The sequence below is a fragment of the Apodemus sylvaticus genome, chromosome 9 (genome assembly GCF_947179515.1).
Source record: "Apodemus sylvaticus chromosome 9, mApoSyl1.1, whole genome shotgun sequence".
NCBI classification, from domain to species: domain Eukaryota; kingdom Metazoa; phylum Chordata; class Mammalia; order Rodentia; family Muridae; genus Apodemus; species Apodemus sylvaticus.
This window is the reverse complement of record NC_067480.1, coordinates 30,227,321-30,247,446: the sequence shown is the minus strand read 5'-3', so window position 1 is coordinate 30,247,446 and position 20,126 is coordinate 30,227,321. Positions and strand designations below refer to the sequence as shown.

The 20,126-nt window shown below is 44.9% G+C and overlaps 1 protein-coding gene across 1 annotated transcript; it reads right to left on the bottom strand.

Annotated features, from left to right (window-relative positions):
- Positions 1-1,946: 1,946 nt before the first annotated feature.
- LOC127692790 (small cysteine and glycine repeat-containing protein 8-like) lies at positions 1,947-2,297 on the bottom strand. Its single transcript, XM_052193387.1, has one exon. The coding sequence runs from the start codon at positions 2,295-2,297 to the stop codon at positions 1,947-1,949; it is 351 nt and encodes a 116-aa protein (XP_052049347.1).
- Positions 2,298-20,126: the final 17,829 nt, after the last annotated feature.

Genomic DNA, 20,126 nt, shown 5'->3' with positions numbered 1-20,126 from the left:
TATACATTTGCATGTAAGAAAACCACATTTAAAAATCGCTTATTAAGAAGTTATTAATTATATATAATTATATATTTTAGAATATGTAGAAGTATAATTATATATACTATGTATCTGTAAGTTAGTCCTCTAGGTGGTTTATTTCTATCAATACTAACCTTTTCCTTATGGAAAAGATCTCCTAGGAATTTACATTGTGGTTGGAGATGGGGTCTGGTGAAGGGAACACCAAATCATAAGCATGGTGAGTATGTGAGTTTTATAGTTGGTTAGAACCTGTTCAGCTCCGTGGGTCGGGGTGGGATCAGGGGAGAGAGGAGATCATGTGGGAATGTAGGTCTGATGAGTGGGGGGGCGGGAGGAGAGAAGCAGGTAGGGTCTGAGACTTGGTGTTCCAGTGTTGGAAGGAGAGGCCAGATAGGTTAGCATCTGGCACAAGGACAGCCACAAGGGCACAACAGCTTATTAGAAAGGACGCAGGAAGGCTGGGAAGGAAGGCTTGGGGGAAGCAGTGGTCAGTTCTACCCAAGGATCAGCTTGGTAAACCATCCTGGGAGATCAAATGAAATTTTTGTGTCTAAGACGAGAAAGACAGGATGCAGTTCAGAGGGAAGAGAAAGTTTATTTCAGAATAAGCCTGACAGTACCTCTCATCAGAGGAACCTAGAGAGTAAATATTTCTCCCAGGCTGGGGTTTTTACCAGGGCCAGTCCGTGTTCATGGTTAAACTAGGATGTGTGAGTAAACACACTGTTAGCTGCATGCAGAGGGGACGATTCAGGCTGGGGTGTTGATTACAGAGGAGGGGGATGGGATGGGGTCATTTCTCTGTGTCCTTGGTCTTGCATTGTGGAAAGTGTGATCAGCTAGTCTAGCAAGCGAATTGAGAATCTCTTAGTGTCAGTAGTATGCAATATGGCCCCACAAAGTACACAGGAAAGCTAGTTACATATTCTGGATAAGAGTGGAGAAAGGGTGATCCGTCGAAGCAAAGCAGCAATTGGAGAGCTGAGATAATCGATTCTGACTTACTCATCTCTGTCTTTGACACTGACTCTTTTGAGGATGGGGCTTTGCTTATCTTTGGCTGTCTAGTGCTTGGTTGATTACCTGGACTAATACAGCACTCACCGCATGTTTGCTGGTGTTGGTGATGGTGCTGGAGGGTAAGGCTGTTGATCAGTTGCAGGTAGGCCATGATAGTCCCTGTAGGAGGTGACACCGATGCCAAAGGCTGCAAATGCTCTCTTAATTTCCATCTCTGTTGTAAAATGAATTCTAAGACAAGATAAGGACTAGACAGCCACCTGCTAAACCTCACTGAAGTCTGAATGTCACCTTCTTTTGTCCCGCTGGCCTTCCCCATGCAAGAACACATTTTACAAACCAGGCAGACACATTAGAATAGGTTAGTTTTTTTTTTTTTTGGTTTTATTTATTGAAAATGAGTTGCTTTTCTTTTAAACAAAATTGTACAGGTAGGAAAGAAGTTAGTGAATACATATTATGAAAGAGTAAAAAGTTAACCATAACTTAATTTTTTTCAACAAAGTGACCTATTTAGGGATTTTCATCACTAAGCTCATAATGTAAATATATATTTGAGACAAACAGCTTTGCTTTTACCCATGATGTCGAGAATATATGCTAGTCAAGATTAGAAAGATCACAGCAAATATATATATATTGAGTACTAAGTCACAGAAGACAGGAGGAAGAAAAAATTATATGAGCATTGATTTCTGTAAAAAATGAAGAAATAAACCTGAAAATTCAGAGCACAAAAGGCAGAAAAAGGATTTCCAGTGGGTAGATGAGAAGGAGGGAAGCCAACAGGACAGGTAGGTACGAAGGACAGAAAGCCAATAGTGGCCAAAAAGTCTTACCAAATGCAATGAGCAAGGCCCCATGCATTTCATAGCTTAGAACCAGAGCCAGAGGCTGAGCTAGCAGCAGCACTTCTTGCAGCCACACTTCTGCTGGCAGCAGCACTTCTGCTGGCAACAGCCCTTCCCACAGCCACAGCCGCAGCCACAGGAGCCACAGCCACAGGAGCTGCAGCAGCGGCGACAGCAGCAGACAACCACAGGCTTGCAGCAGCCACAGCAGCCACAGCCACAGCAGCCACAACCACAGCCACCACAGCCACAGCCACCACAGCCACAGCCACCACAGCCACCACAGCCACAGCCGCCACAGCCACAGCCGCCACAGCCACAGCCACCACAGCCACAGCCGCCACAGCCACAGCCGCCACAGCCACAGCCACCGCAACCTCCACAGCCACAGCAACCCATGTTGTCAGTAGAGAGGACTCAGGTGCAGTGAGGAGAGAGACTCAGGAGAGGAGAGGGAGATGTGGTGGCCTTTGTTTCAAGGGGCCCTTAAATACACCTGTGGCCACACACCAGCAGGTGGTTACTTCCTTATTTCTACCAACTTCCCTGGGAAGATTCACAAGACCCTGGTTGCACTTCCTCATGGAATATGCCTCACCCCACAGCCTTGCTTTCTTTAGTATTTTCTTCCTCCCGTGTGATGCTTCCAGTAAAAACACATTTCTGAAATATTTAGTCCTGTTTTGACATCAGTTTTCAAGCTCACATGTGACCTTCCTGTGCTCTTGTTTGGGGGAAAATACATTTCCTGGTCACTTATCAGGATTGTGCGGCTTCTGCTTCACATCTGTCTGTCCCTGGGATTCAGAAGGGTCTGTCCTAGTTTCACCTCCTCTCTGATTAATGGAGAGTCACTGTCATTCCCTTACTGAGGGGCAAAGCCCCCAACCCTCTCACACTCCAGCTTCTATGTTAGGGTGTCAGAACATGTCCCTTTCCCCCCTTGATTCACAGGAAAGCCACCTGGTTTGGCCACTGTGGGTCTTGAGTTGTCATGATGTATTTCAAAGTGAACTTCCCAGACTGGCTCAAAAATATCCCCTTTTCTTCTCATGGGTTTTCCAGGGTGGGTGGGTGACAGAGTCCAGAGTCTTCAGTGCCAGCTGGCTTCATGCCCCAAATAAACTATGATTCCTTGCAACTTGAGTTTCCATGAAATACTCGAAGAAAAAGAAGGAGAAAGAGGAGGAGGAGGTGGTGGTGGAGAAGAAAGAGGAGGAAGAGGAGGAGGAGGAGGAGAAGGAAGAGAGGAGAAGGGGGAGGAGGAGAAGGAGGAGGAGAAGGAGGAGAAGGAGAAAGAGAAGGAGGAGGAGGAGAAGAAGAGGAGGAAGAAGAAGAAGAAGAAGAAGAAGAAGAAGAAGAAGAAGAAGAAGAAGAAGAAGAAGAAGAAGAAGAAGAAGAAGAAGAAGAAGAAGAAGAAGAAGTCAAAAGTCCACAACAGCAGCAAAACCAAAACCTTGTTGTCAGGTCTCCCCGCAGCATTTTCCCATCTATTGTTGCAAAGCAGTATAGTTGGTGGAAACTCACCTAGAAGGAAAGTATCTCTCGAGCAGGTATCAAAGATGCATGGAGTTATCACCATGCTCTGCTGAGAGGTCCTGAAGCCCCAGGCTCCTTGTCTGGCTTCTCTTTTAAAGCTGGGTATGGGGCTGCCTCTGCCAGACCAAGTGAAGCTGTGTGAGCCTGACCACACAGGGACTGTGAACCTGCCTGAAACACTAAGTAACTAAATGGGTTTGTGTGTTTCCATAATTTCCACGCTCCTTCCCACCCACCACCCCATCACCCTTCACAGACGTGGGACCATGTTGCTGCCATCTCCATGTTTCTTGTTAAATTCCTCTACGGGGTTCCTTTTTGATGGGCAATGTTCATTTATATTCAGATCAGGGTCAATTTAACTTTTCGATGGTACTTTTGGCATACCTGTATCACTAATTTTAGTCAAAGCTGAAATGGATGATTATTTGATTTTCATAAATGTTATTCACTATAGAATCAAATAGTCCATTGTGATGAAACATCTTCAAATATGCTAATTTATCACCTCCCCTCCCATGTCTGTCTAATTTATTTTTCGTTCTGTGGACCAATAGCTTGATATGCAGATTTTCCTTTTGGATATCAATCGATAAAACTTCAAAACACTCTAACCAAATTTTGATTCTAAGATACGGCCTGCGCCTGTTTAAAGTTCAATAGGAATTTATAAAAAGAAAATAGATCATAGACTGTTGTGGATTCCTCATGTTTTTCAGACAATCACACAGAGTTTGTTAAATACATTGGATATTAAAACAGTCTCATGCCACAATCATGTAGGAGGAGGGAGACAGATCTCCCATTGCTCAGTGGACAAGCTCTGGCAGGCTGTTTGGATTGTTCGACAGTGACATTCGTGCCTGAGACTTTTCATTTTTCCAATTTTGGGTAAGAAAATGGGAAAGGAAGACTTTGGGAGATTCCCCTGTGTTTTTCTGATGTGAAGCCACCAGTTGAAACATCACTCATGGTATCCTGTGGGCCTTCTCCGTGGGCCAGTTTTCTCCTACGTTTAGGCACATAACCTAGGTAAAGGAACAAAAGAAGCAATCCAATAAATCTAGCTAGCATTCCAGAGGGAAGTAAATAACACATTTGAGACGCTTTTGTGACACTGAGCTGGACAGGGAAGTGGTCATGTGCTGCTGCTTGCTGCTTCCCCCTGGAAGGGGTACATAAGCCCCCCCCCCAGCAGGAGGAGCATCACACCTCCATCTCCTCTCCTGAGTCTCTCTCCTCACTGTACTTGAATCCTCTCTACTGATACTATGGGTTGCTGTGGTTGTGGTGGCTGCGGTGGCTGCAGCGGCTGTGGCGGCTGTGGCAGCTGTGGCTGTGGTGGCTGTGGAGGCTGTGGAGGCTGTGGCGGCTGTGGAGGTTGTGGCAGCTGTGGCTGTGGAGGCTGTGGTGGCTGCAACAGCTGCACCACCTGCAGGTGCTACCGGGTCGGCTGCTGTGGCTGTGGCTGTGGCTGCTGTGGCTGTGGCTGCTGTGGCTGCTGCAAGCCTGTGTTGGTCTGCTGCTGCCGCCGCTCCTGCTGCCGCTCCTGTGGCTGTGGCTCCTGTGGCTGCGGCTGCGGCTGTGGGAAGGGCTGTTGCCAGCAGAAGTGCTGCTGCCAGCAGAAGTGTGGCTGCAAGAAGTGCTGCTGCTAAGAGGAGTTGACCTGCTTGCTGGGAAGGTGCTGCAGGTAATTGCTTGGTAAGACTCTCTGCCCTCCTGCCCACTATGATTCAATTCGCAAGAGTCCATCCAGATCCCTTGGTCTCTGAGAGTCTGCCTCCAAGTAAGAAAAAGACCAACAAGAATCTTGCCTATAAGTGACAAAATAGTGTAATGGTTCTCAACGTTATGTCTTTGGAGATTTCCCCTCCTGAATGTTTCTTTTTACTCCTCTTTCCCTCTCCCTGTAAGTTCCACAAACTGAATCTTAGCTAAGGGTTTCATCTCGGTGAAACCAAGATAGTCTTCTCCCAATAAACTACCCAAAATTGTTAATCTCTCTGTTTCCTTTCTTATTCTGGTGTGTCTAATTGAAAAATACAACTAACACCAGGAAAGCAAAAGCTGCTGTTGGTTCAAGACAGATGCTGAGCACGTAGTCTTTACTAAGAGGTTTTTGCAAGACTGTAAGGATCCGGAGCATTTACCTACCCTCTTACATCAGTCAGAGGCGGCCTTGGGGTACCATGTGTGGTTCACATCTCATCAATCTCTTTCTGACCTTGCATTGCTGTTTCCCAGCAGCTACTGATCTCAGTGTCTGAGGCCAGAAGACATGCAAATCTGAAGCTTATGCAGCCGTAACTGGGGTCTGAGTTACTGTAGCTTGGTTCTATTAACAGGTTAATGCTTGACCACATGGGTTTGGGGAGATGATAAAGTGCTTGCCTCAGTCCCGAGCATCCATTTAAAAGTGAAGCCTGGTTATATGTACATTATTTCCAGCATCGGCAAGGCAGAGACAAGGGATCCCTGGATCCTGCTGGCTAGGTAGTCTGGCCAAATCAGTGAGCGCTGAGTTCATCTAGAAATCCTGTCTTAAAAAAAAAGATGTAAAGTGATTGAGAATGACCATGATGCTGCCCTATGGCTGGTGTGTGCACATGTGTGCATGTGTGTTCATGCACACACACAAATGTGAACCCATATACATATATACATATTCATATACGTAAGTGCATATATGTAAAATATTTAAAAATAAAGTGCTGAGTGACTATTAATGACATGGTGCTGACCTCTTGTCTTCATATACCCATGTACACATGTACACATGTACACATGTACACATATACCTACACACATGAATGCATATACACAAGAACTAATATACATACAAATACTCAATGGCAGGTTAGTGCCGATCTTTACCCCATCTCTACTTCTTGTTAACTTATCTCTCTGGTAGATTAGAATCACGACATAGCCATAGTTAAATAAGCCAGCTAGTAAGAGATGGAAGTTGCTAGAACAGGTTTGATTATAGCCCATGATAGGTAAAAATCATCCTGAGAAGCTGAGTGTGGCCCCTGTGTGGGAAGATCACAGGAGCCCAGGAGTTCACAGGCAACACAGTAACCCCATCAAAAACAGCAGCAGCAGCAGCAGCAGCAACAACAACAACAACAAATATGAGTGCCAGGAGGCCCCAAACAAAGGAGAAATGGGTACCTTTTGCCCGACCCCAGCTTTTCTCAGACACACCCAGAAGATAAAGGACTATGATGCTGGTTCTTAAAAAGGCGGCTACTAATACTTGGTACTTCGCTTCAGCCTTGGCATTACTACGGGCATCTGAAGAACCAGGCAGCAATATGGAGGAGCTGGATTTGCTTTAGTGTAAAGTTGGCAATCACCAATTTCATGCCAGACATGGGTATGCACAGTGAAATGCACAAAAATGAACTGTGGTTGTGACCCAGCCTTTGCCTAGGCTCATTTGGTCCATCTTCTACAAAACCGTGGATTCCACGTACAAGTGTGTATAAAATTGCATGTGTGTTTTAGCAGCTATATACAAGGATGTTCATGATAGACAGTAAAGCCAAAATATCAACAACATCCCATTGTCTAGACAGCAGATGAAGAGGTGAATTTTGGTATGTTCATAGAAAGAAATGTATGTGATTACAGTGAAACTATGTCGAATGCAATGCATAGCAAAAGGTAATGATGAACGTAGATTAGGGTAGAGGTTGTCATGGGAGTGGGATTCCTGAGAGATGGGCTGTCTGGTGGTTAGACCATATTTTCAAGGTCCTAGCCAGATGTGTATGTGTGTGTGTGTGTGGTGTGGTATGTGTGTGGTGTGTGTGTGTGTGTGCCAATTATACAAAGAAGACAATGCTTTAGAATATCTTATGAAGCAACAAGACTATGCCTCATGTATTTTGTGTCTCTTATAAAATTTTGTTAAAATGTAGCACTGTGGAGAGAGAAAAGCAAAAGAGGAGGAAGCTTTGTGATTGTGGAGGCCACAGAGGATTCAGGTAGAAGGTGCCTTCTGGACAGACCACGAAGGGACGAGCAAATGAACTGTCCAGTCCTGAGGATAGTAAAATTCTAGAACGAGGTAAAGGAATTGAAAGAACTCCATTCTAGAAAAACCAACTGAATGCTGTGTTAGGGGTGCAGACCGGAAGGCGGAAGTGTCTTTTAGCTCATCATAAAGGGCAGCTTGGACGGAGAGAAGCTGCCGGGGCGGAAGAATTGCTGCTTTCCATGCCAAAGGATCTGGCTGGGCAAGTGGCTGAAGTAGGCCTACACCACCTGCCCTAGGAAAGCCCTGGATGAACAGGATGGGGCCCGGCCTGTGGAGCAGGAGAGCAGGCTAGGAGGTTTGTTGAAGGATTCCCTACAGGAGAATGTTGAGACGGCAGCCATTTCTTCTTGGCCCGTGCACTGCAGCGATAGCGTTATTCTTACCGGAGACTCACTGGAATGACGTTTTCAGGAAAGGAATATTCTCAAGTGCCACGAAAATAGAGGAGAGCTAACAGACCACCAGAGCTCAGTGTTCAACGTGTAAAATCTCTCTTGTCAACTGCCTACCCCCTATAGGGTGTCCCCTGTAAAAGCTTGATGAGAGATGGGAGCTTTCGTATGAAAATTAATGCAGGGTTCTGTCTTGAATGTGGCCTTCAATTACACCATAAGTGTGCCTCTCTGTGGACTTTCATTCTATATGACCCAGGGGCTAGGCATGAGGTTTCTATTTGGTCATGTTGATATGGAATATATTTTTGTTGTGCTGGTATGAAGCACATCTCCCTTTTCTGTTTAGACTCAGACTCCTTGCCCGAGAGAGGGGCAGTGTGGGTGTGCTGCTGCTCTTTTCAGATGGATGCTGGCGAATGTTTGGAGCATGGACCTCTAGGCTCTGAAAAAGATGTAGTAGTCTGATTTATTTTTAAGAATTCTTTTGCTAGTTTGTCAGCCTGCCTGTGTACCATGTGCCTGCGATGCCCTCTGAGACAGGAGAGGGCTCAAGTCACACCACATCTCAGCCTTAAAAGTAGCTGGGACCACAGGTATTAGTCTCAATGGCTAACTGTCAAGGGCATAGTGCTTGTATTTTGTACACTTGATGCTTGAAAAAAAATACTACAGGTGTGATAGGATGCTAAAGCTGGATTATTGAATCATAAAGTGATGGTTTAGCCATGAACTTGGGCTCAAGACAAGACCATCATGTGTAGTTACAGGCATAGGGTGGATTTTACCCTATAAGGATCAGAGACTCTGTCTGTCATCTTGGGTGGAAACAGACCTAAGACAAGAAGAACTGGAATGGAGGAGAGCCACCATCCTTTGCATGCTAATCGTGGCCTCTGGATGGACTCCTGGGAAAGCAAAGCTTGCAGAGGGCATTCCTGGGGAAGGAGGGGGAGCCAGCTGGTTCTGAGAGACTGGTATCAATGGAGGGAGGACATGGAACAGAGGTCTCAGCCTTTGTCAGGGACACCCAAGACTGTTTGGCTGTGGTTTTCAATTGTACTCAGGTATCTTGTAACATCAGTAGAGACTTCCCCAGCAACTATCATTTAGAACCTGAATGGTCTTCAGGTATCACAAGAAAATCCTGAGTCAGCCTATGGATGGAAAATTGGAGCTTAGGCCAATGGTGGACAAGCAGTGAACATCAGTAAAAGTGTTAAGATTTGGTCTGATGTGAAGCTGTTATTCAAAAGTAAATGCACTGTTTGGTGCTGTGCTACGGCTGTATGAGATGATACCATTGGGTTACGAGCACATGAGGCTTCTCATGCTGCTTTTATGGATAATTTTGTTCACGTGCCTTCATGCATTCAAACAAGTGGGTGTGCTCTGACATTTCCATGCATGTGTGCATCGTGCTCTGATTATGTCCAGCTTCCCTCTGCCCTCTCTTATTCATATTATCTTTGTAGTCAGAAAGCCATGGATATTTCACATTTCACAGTTGGGGTGCCCCTGACAAAGGGGCACAAAACAAAACAAAACAAAACAGAACAAAACAAAAACCGAAAAACCAACCAAATGAAAAAAAAAAAAACAACCCAAACCCTTAACCAACCAACCAACCAACCAACCAACTAACAAACCAACCAACAAAAAACCCAAGCATTTTGTTGTTGCAATTTGAATCTCAATTAACCTGTATGTTTAAAGATGGGGCCTCTGAGAGAGCTAATTAGGATTGCCTAAGGTTCTCAGAACAGAGTCTGAAGAATAAATCTGGTGGCTTTATTAAAACAGGAGGATAGGCCTGATAGACATAGACAGGTGTGTGCCTCCTGTTTCCCTCTGATATATTGTGACAAGCCGTCACTCTGCCTGCAGAAAGGACATCATACCCGCCCCCCCCCATCTTCTATCATTCTTTCATTGAAAATAGATTTTTTATAAATATATTCTGATTATGGTTTCCCCTCCCTCTAGTCCTCCCATTTCCTCTCTGTTTCCCCTCTCATCTGGATACACAAAACAAGCAGGCATCTAAGGAATGATGATGATGATGATGATGAGAGTAATAATCAGACAAGTCAGAATATGATAAAACAATCAAACAAGTAAAAGAGCCAAAGAAAAAGTACAAGAAAAGCATATAGACACAGAGAAATATATGGTCTCTCACACAGAGACAGGAATCTCATAACCCCCCCCCCCCAAACTGGAAGCCGCATTATATATGCAAAGGATCCGAAGGAGAGGAAAAAAATGCCCTGATTTAACATTATGAGACGAAGGACCTGCAAAAGATGCCACCAAGTTTGTTTCGTGTTGGGCAGCCAAGACTGGGCATGGGGTCCCTTTAGAGCGGTTTATTTTCCCAGTGAGACTCCCTTGAATACTTAACCTTTCATATGCAAGTGGCTATCAGTTGGAGACAGGTTCAGGATTAAAGATGTCCTCTTCTCCTTTCATCTGGTGCAGACCTATGCAGGCCACGTGCATGCTGCCACAGTATGAGGCTGTGAGTTCAGACATGTTTATTCATTCATATGTATGTGTACACAAATGGTTAAATAAGAGAAGGCTCTAAATTTAGGAGGGGGTCGGGTTCGTGGGCATGGCCATTGTAGAAGTGGGTAGAAGAAGGTGGGCAAAAGAAATGATATAGTTAACATTTTAATTAATACAAAATTAAAGATTTGTCTGTGAGTCCCTTGCTCACTGGAGAACAGACCTTTCCCTTATTGTCTGACTGTGGAAATGGGGTGCAAGGCATCCCATTTCCCATTCATTGTTCATGAGATTAAAATAGATTTTTTTTTAATTTGAAAGAAGCTTGTCATAGACACATACCTTCCCTATACTGTTAACTGAGCCTTCCATTGGTTGCAAAACAATTCCTACTTGTAAATCATCCCACATGTAGTAATTTTCTCCATTTCCTATACAAGCTGAAGGCAAAAACCTCCACCGGGCATTAGCCTGAATATTTTCTGAGTCATTGCTGGTGCTGCTTTTGCCTCTGAAACTTTCATGTTGAGAAGGTCTCCAGCGATTCAGATGCTTATTTTGCATTATGTTGTTGCAATGATAGACAAGACAGACATAAAATGGAGCCAAGCTCTAGTGTCCAGCTTTCTTTCGTAATCTTGACTTTTCACACCCTCATTTCCCTCACATTTAAATAAGGATTCCCTCATCTTTAAGACTGAAAGCCCATTTACTGTATTCATTATTATATAGTGTGTGAACTGTATATTGGAGTTTTACTTATGCATACGCCATGGCTGAGGTCCAACTGTAGGCATTTTATTCTTTCTTATCTCCTCTGCTCCAATTATACTAGTTTCTTAATGTTATACTTGTTTCTTAATGTTTCTAGTTAAATGGTATCTTAGAGTTTTATTGCTGTGAACAGACACCACGACCAAGGCAACTCTTATAAAAACAACATTTAGTTGGGCTTGCCTTACAGGTTCAGAGATTCAGTCCAGTATCATCGAGAAGGGAGCATGGCAGCTTCCAGACAGGCATAGTGCAGGAGGAGCTGAGAGTTCTGTCTTCATCTGAAGGCTTCTATGCTGAGGGAGACAGGGCTAGCTTGAACAGAATAAAGACCATACTGTGAGTTGCATCCGATCGTCTCCTGTCTGACTTGGGGCAGGGGGGAGGGATGGGGGGGAGATCACTAACATTTCCCTGGAACTACAAAAGTTGTCTTCAGATCTCCAACTCCTTTTTCATCCTTCTCCTGGGCTGGTTCCATTTACTTTAATGGCGGTCAGACCTTTTAACAGTTTGGGTAAGTCCCTCCCCCAAGACTACGGGCTGAATTCCAGGGAAGTCTTCTGGTGGTCCTTGGCTCTACTGCTCAGGCAGCTGGGTGGGTCACCTGCTTAATTCAGGAATTCGTAGACCTGGAGGAACAAGGAACTTAACCTTGACTCTGAGCTTCTCCACCCTAGGTGGAGCAGGATCCTGACTAGCTTAGGAGTCCTAGTTTAACAAAGGCTGGGAGAAGTTTACCTTGACCAAAGTCAAGTACACCCTTTGTACTCCACCCTAGAATGAAAATTCCTGCTGTAGCCTACTCCCTATTGTCCTAACCTCAGATTCCTGTCTGAAGCCCTTGTCCTTTGCCAATGTCAAGTTCCTACCATGTGGCAAGACACCCCAATATGGCTCTGTACCTCTTCCTCCTCCTCCTCCTCCTCCTCCTCCTCCTCCTCCTCTTCCTCCTCCTCCTCCTCCTCCTTCTCCTCCTCCTTCCTCTTCTTCTTCCTCTTCTTTCTTCATGACAGCTTTTCTGGAACTTGGTCTGTAGATGAGCCTGGCCTCGAACTCAAAGATCGACCTACCTCTACCTCCTGGGATTAAAGGTGTGCACCCCCAGCATAATATTCTTTTTTGCTCTAAGCTTGAGCTTCTCCAAAATAACTGCGGAAAAGCAAGGCAGAGGGAGACCATGGAATGATGCACAAGGAAACAGCACCAGTGGTGGCGGCGGCTTGTTTTGATCCTTACCTTGATGGAATGTGGAAACACCTGTGAATGTCCATGAGCTAGCAGGAGAGATTTAACTGAGGTGGGAAGCTCCACACTGAACACGGGTGACATTACTCCACAGGGCACGGGTCCCAGATGCAGCAGCAGAGTGTTGCTCTAGTCATCTCCTCCGGCCTCCCACTCCACAATTTGTAGAGGTGAAGCTTCTCAGCTGAATACTGACTCCAAGTATTGCCCTCCATGATGGACCACACCCTTACACTGTATAAACAGTGAGCCAATGTGTCCTCCCTTAAGGTTGCTTCCCTCTGCTTAGGTATTTGCCACAATGGGGAGAAAGGCAATGAAGATGGTGTTTGTTACCACTGTGTGTTTTTCTCACTCTCTTCTTCTGCATTTTAAATTTATTTCTAATAATGTATGTTATTTTAAATTCAGAGTTTTTTTTTTTTTTCTTTTGAAGGAAGAGGAGGGAGCAGTCACACGGCTCAGCAGGGAAAGCTGCTACCCAGCTTGATGACCTAAGTTTATTCCTGGGATGAGGATGAAGGAGGGAACTCACTTTTTTAAGTTGCTTTTTTGATCTACACACACACACACACACACACACACACACACGAACTATGATGTAACACACACACACACAAATACAGATAGACACAAACACACACACACAAACACAAAGTATACAGACATACAAACAGTTAACACACACACTAAAAATATAATTTAAAAAGGCAAAGGGAAAAATCTGTTTTATCTTCTCCATTATTTTCTTTTTTAATTGAAAGATTTTTTTCATACAATATATTTTGGTCATCTATTCCCCCCCTCCCAATTCCTTCTAAATCCTTCCTATCACCATACTCACTCAACTTTATATTCTTTTTAACTCTCTTTGTGTATGTCTTTAAATGTAAGTAAACAAATAAAAGCAAAGAAACATACAACGAATATCACACACACACACACACACACACACACACATCCCAAACAAAGCAAAATGAAACAAAGTCTTAAAAATGCCTTTGTGTTCCATATTGTAAGTATACCACATTTTCTGTATCCATTCCTCCATTGAGGAACATCTGGGTTCTTTCCAGCTTCTGGCTATTATAAATAGGGCTGCTATGAACATAGTGGAGCATGCACCCTTATTACATGCTGGGAATCCTCTGGGTATATGCCCAGGAGTGGTATAGCCGGGTCCTTCTGTAGTGTACTGGCTGGTTTTGTGTGTCAACTTGACACAGGCTGGTGTTATTACAGAGAAAGAAGCTTCAGTTGGAGAAATGCCTCCATGAGATCCAGCTGTGGGGCATTTTCTCAATTAGCTGATCAAGTGGGAAGGGCCCCTTGTGGGTGGTACCACCTCTGGGCTGGTATTCATGGGTTCTATAAGAGAGCAGGCTGGGCAAGCTAGGGGAAGCAAGCCAGTAAGTAACATCCCCCCATGGCTTCTGCATCAGCTCCTGATTCCTGACCTGCTTGAGTTTCAGTCCTGACTTCCTTTGGTGATGAACAGCAGTGTGGAAGTGTAAGCAGAATAAAGCCTTTCCTCCCAAATTTGCTTCTTGGTCATGATGTTTGTGCAGGAATAGAAACCCTGACTAAGACAAATTCGTACCAGAAGTGGGGTATTCCTGTGACAACCTGACCATGTTTTGGAGAGAATTGTGGAAGGACTTTCAAACTTTGAGCTAGAAGAGCCATTAGGATGTTAAGAGCTCTGTGCAATGTTCTGTAGGAGCTTGGAAGATAATGTTAAGAATGGTACAGAAGATTGAAGCCTGGCTTGTGAAATTTCAGAGGGAAAATTAAGACTCTTCTCAGGGTCATCTTTGATTATGAAGATTCTGTGGTTCTGGTTAGCTGGGGCTGAAGAATCAGCTGTGATTAACAAGATACCAGAACCACTAAAGCAAACCTTTGTGTTACTGGGACTATTGATGCTGGTTAGCTGGAGCTAAGAAATTAGTGGTGGTTAAGAAGAGACTGGCATCACTGGGGTGAAATCTTCTGTGAAGCGTTTTCTGAGAGCACAAAAGGCTGCGTTCCAGAAATAGCCAAGGTTGTAGCTTGTGCTTGTGGCTAGACTGGGTACTGTGTAAGAGTCACTCACCCAGGTGGTACTGGTTTTGAAGGCATGAAGGGGTCATGAAGAGCAGCTGAGCCTTGGTACTGTGAGAGGCCATGGCAGGCCATTGCTGAAGGTGCAAACTCAGTTGCAATTGATGGCCCAGGACTGAAGGGGTCATGCATAGGAGTTGAGGCTTGGCACTGTGAAGAAAGCCTATGAGAGGCTATTGGTGAAGCCTAGTTACAGCAGAAGACATCAGCGTTTTGGAGATGCCAGTGCCATGAGATGATCACCAAGAACAGCAGCAGCAGTGGAGTACAGGTAGCTGGAGCCTAGAAGACAAGGTGTGTGCTACAAAGGGCAGAGCTGGAAAAGTGACCCAAGCCCTTGGAGGAGCCTGGAAGAGTATGAGTTGGATCCCAGACACTGAACCCCTAGAATTTGAGTTTTGCTTTTGGTTGTGACTGTGCCCTGATATTTTTCCCTCTTGAAGGAAGAAAGTATTTTAGTGGAGCCCACAGTTAAGAGACTTTGAATTTTAAAAGATATTGGATATTTTGAAGGGACTGAACTTTTAATATGTAAAGACTGTGGGACTTTTAAAGTTATTTAGATCTTGGGGATGAATTGTAAAGTAAGGCTTAATAGTGATGTGTTTGTGTGTCAGTTGACACAGGCTGGTGTTTTTACAGAGAAAGGAGCTTCAGTTGGGGGAAGTGCCTCCATGAAATCCAGCTGTGGGGCATTTTCTCAATTAGTGATCAAGTGGGGAGGGCCCCCTGTGGGTGGTACTACCTATGGCCTGGTATTCTTGGGTTCTATAAGAGAGCAGGCTGAGCAAGCTAGGGGAAGCAAGCCAGTAAAAAACATTCCCCCCCCCCATCCCCAAGGCTTCTGCATCAGCTCCTGCTTCCTGACCTGCTTGAGTTCCAGTCCTGACTTCCTTTGGTGATGAACAGCTGTGTGGAAGTGTAAGCAGAATAAACCCTTTCCTCCCCAACTTGCTTCTTGGTCATGATGTTTGTGCAAGAATAGAAACCCTGACTAAGACAGGTAGTATCATGCCCAGTTTTCTGAGGAAGCACCAGACTGATTTCCAGAGTAGTTGTACCAGCTTGCAATCCCACCAGCAGTGGAGGAGTGTTTCTTTTTCTCCACATCTTTGCCAGCACCTGCTTTCTCCTGAGTTTTCAATCTTAGCCATTCTTACTGGTGTGAGGTGAAATCTCAGAGTTGTTTTGATTTGCATTTCCCTGATGACTAAGGATGTTGAACATTTAATTCATGAAATTCTTATGCAAATGGGTGGAACTGGAAAATATCATCTTAAGTGAGGTAACTCAATCACAAAAGAACACACATGGTATGCACTCAGTGATAAGTGGATATTAGCCCAGAAGCTCGGAATACCCAAGAAACAATTCACATATCAAATGATGCCCAAGAAGAAGGAAGGAGAGGCCCCTGGTCCTGGAAAGGCTCAGTGCAGTAGGGAATACCAGGACAGGGAACCGGTAGGGGGTTGATTGGGAAACAGGGGGAGGGAAGAGGGCTTATGGGACTTTTGGGGAGGGGGGAATCCAGGAAAGGGGAAATCATTTGAAATGTGAATAAAGAATATATCTAATAAAAAATGACTTTGTATTCATTTTGTGTTGACTAGATACCCCTGGGCATGGGGTCTACCCTGGAGTCTGGTTAGTATACTGTACTGGCTGGTTTTGTGTGTCAACTTGACACAAGCTCGAGTTATCACAGAGAAAGGAGCATCAGTTGAGGAAATGCCTCCATGAGATCCAGCTGTAAGGCACTTTCTCAATTAGTGGGAGGGCCCATTGTGGGTGGTGCCATCCCTTGGCTAGTAGCCCTGGGTTCTATAAGAAAGCAAGTTGAGTAAGGCAGGGGAAGCAAGCCAGGGAGCAGCACCCCTCCATGGCCTCTGCATCAGCTCCTGCCTCCAGGTTCCTGCCCTGTGTGAGTTCCTGTCCTGACTTCCTCTGGTGATCAACAGCAACGTGGAAGTGTAAGCTGAATAAACCCTTTCCTCCCCAACTTGTTTCTTGTCCATGATGTTTTGTGCAGTAATACAAACCTTTACTAAGACATATACCCAGTAACAATCCATTGGACAAGCTGGTTTTTCTTTTGCTAGTGGCTATCAACTAGAAGTTAGATGTGAGAACTCATGTGCACTACTTCCTCTCAGTCCTGCTTGGACCTGTGCAGGTCTTGTATGTACTGTTCCAGTCTCTGTGAGTTCATATGCACATCAGTCTTGTTGTGTCTGAAGACACTGTGTCCTTGGAGTCATCCATCACCTCTGGACCTGTGGCTCTTGATGGAGACATTTAGGGCTGAATTCCCTCAAGCCTCTCTGTACATTGTCTGGTCATGGGCCTCTCTGCATTAATTCCCATTGACTGTGTCTCTGATGAGATCAGATTCCTTCCCATTTTTCTCTCTCAATATTGCAAACCAATTCCTAAGACAGGCAGCATGGATGAGTCAGGAAAGAGGAAAAAGCAGTGTTGATGTCCAGGGTGGACCCATCTGAAATGTGAGGGAAGTGGCCTGGGCCTTGTCTGTATCCCAGGGGAGTTTTCATATCCGCTGTGGACATGTCTTAGGCTAAGTATCTCTCTCCTGGTTATGTTTTCCTGAGAGCCAAAGAATGGCTGTTCCACAGGGATATTGAGGCCTTGAAGTCTTTGACTGATTGAAGGCCAGATATGATGGTGAAGACATCATTGCCATGCTTCTGTGCTGAGACATGTATCAATACTTCAGTCTTATCCCCCAAAAGAAGATCTGTGATTACTGCTCTCCTTGGCCGAGGGCTTCCCATGCAACAATGACACAAGATCACTACAATACATGGGGTGATGTCTGTGACATTTAGAAGGCTTCCATGGGTTAGAGTCATGGTCTAAGGTCTTCCTTCCTCATCCACTCACCCCTCATTCTGATTTTGTACCACAGCCACCTGGAGAACAGTCTGTGAGTATTTCCTGTAAATGCCTGTCCCTTTACTGTGTGTTTTAAATTCTTTAGGTAAATTTCTATTTATATAAATGAGCCTATGCACACTCTACATGGGTTTTAAAATGGGTTCTCAGTTTTCTGAGACTCAAACCTTCTGTAAATTCCTTCTGAATTTACAGCAATCTGGCTCACTTGTTTTTGACGCTATACAATGTTCCCTCGTATGGATAGATCATGTGATCTGACCTCATTAACAGAAGACTGACCAGTGGTTCAGGTTTCCTGGGCTTTTTATTTCATGTGTTATAATAAATACTAAATGATAAGAGCGTTTTTATTTTGTTTTATCTTAGATACGAAAATGTGAAACTATAAGGCATTTTTTTGTTTTGCTTTTTTAAATACTCAGATTGGTAGATTGCTGTCCTAGGAGGCAATGTCATTTCACATTCTTGCTTCTATGATAGAAGAATGACATCCCACATCTATGCCTGTAGTTTGTTACCCCGCTTTCAAAAATGACTAGTGGGGACCAAAAGAAAAATTGTTGAAGAAGTGAAGGGTGAATTCCCTACTTATTTGCATTTAATGCAGACTGATACCAGTGATGGTATTGTAAATGTGTATGTGTGTGTGATGTGTGTGTGTGTGTAAGTGTGTGTGTGTATGTGTGTGTGTATATGTAAGTGTGTGTATGTGTGTGTGTGTGCATATGTGTGCATATGTATATGTATATGTAGATGTATACTGTCAGGCTAAAATATTTTGGGCTAAACTTTAGATTTGAAATGGATAAAGGATTTACAATTTCAATGCTAGCTAATGCAGTCCTACCATTACTACACTTCAAGTCCACAATAAATCCCAGGCGTTCAGGGAGGATGCTCTCTTCCCACTCAGTGGTGCCCATCCATCCTCCCTCAGAAGTAACCACCAAAAAAGACGCTTTTGTGAGGCAAAGATGTAAGGGACATTTTATGTAGTTTATTAGACATTGAGGACATTGAAGAAAACCAACTAAATCACAGCATAAGAAGCACTGGGAATCCACTGTTCTCATAGAGAAGGAAGACAGACATTGGTGGACAACAACATATGTTGGGAATCAAATACAGACAATCTAGCCCATGGGTCTGACATCCCAGGGATCTGAGATCCTACTGATCTACTCTTTAGGCACCGAGAGATGCTCACGTCCTCACATTTGACTTCTGTGAGTCTAGACAGCTTTGGATGAGGAAGGCTTGGAGAGAAGATTACAAAAACCCAAGGTTCCAGAACAATCTCATTATCAGGGCATTGATCAGGAGGGGCAGACAAGAGCAGCCTGAAGTACTTACCCTGATCCCAGGGGCATAGACCAGCCCCCAGGCAGCCCAAATCATCGATTGTGCCAGGAGTTGTAGCAACCAGAGAAGAATCAGGAAGTTCCCATGTTAGGCCTTAGAGGACCTTGTGAGAGTTGTCCATGTGACTCCCTGAAAGGTCAAGGAAGAAAGTGTGAAAGCGTTGGAGGGACAGAGAGTCAGATGGAGACAGACAAGATGGGGTGCAAAGGCCTTTAGCGATAGGAAGCAATAGGGCAAAGCACTCACGCAACTCCCGAACACCCTTGCGCTTAGCAGCAGCAGCACTTCTTGCAGCCACACTTCTGCTGGCAGCAGCACTTCTGCTGGCAACAGCCCTTCCCACAGCCGCAGCCGCAGCCACAGGAGCCACAGCCACAGGAGTGGCAGCAGGAGCGGCGGCAGCAGTAGACCAGCACAGGCTTGCAGCAGCCACAGCAGCCACAGCCACAGCAGCCACAGCCACAGCCACAGCAGCCGACCCGGTAGCACCTGCAGGTGGTGCAGCTGTTGCAGCCACCACAACCACCGCAGCCACCGCAGCCTCCACAGCCACCACAGCCTCCACAGCCGCCGCAGCCTCCACAGCTACCGCAGCCTCCACAGCCGCCACAGCCTCCACAGCTGCCACAGCCGCCGCAGCCACCGCAACCTCCACAGCCACAGCAACCCATGTTGTCAATAGAGAGGACTCAGGTGCAGTGAGGAGAGAGACTCAGGAGAGGAGAGGGAGATGTGATGCTCCTCCTGCTGGGAGGTTCCTTATATACCAGGTTGGCACATTTAGCTCATTCTTGTTTACCTAAATTTCCGTGAAAGAACTCACGAGGCCTCTGGCATTCTTCCTTGTTGACATCCTGAACTTAGAGTTAGCTCTAACTTTTACTCACCTGGTCAGTCCTATTTTTAGATCCCAGCACGAATCTGACAGCTTTCTACCAGTGTGTGTGTGTCTCTGTGTGTTTTACTGTAGAACTTTCAACAAGGCCCGGCACATCGTAAATACTAAATGGCTACCTTTGAAATTAAATAAATGCTGAGAATGCTTTGTAACACTCTCTTGCAGATGTAGTCTTTTATAGCTATGAATACCAAATCTAGGGTCAGATGAAAGTACTGTGCTTCTATCTCTATGTCTTAGTCAATGCAGTCCCGACGATTGTTCATCTTTGGGAACTCTCTTTGGGAACATGCCTCTTTATGAAAATATTCTCAGAAGTTCATGGGAAAACTGGCATCAAAAGGGACATGGCAGGCAGCCCTAAAATTATCAATTTCATTTTGAAGCACAGATGTTCTCTTCATGGTTCCTTGGGGTTCTTAATTCACCAGAAAAGC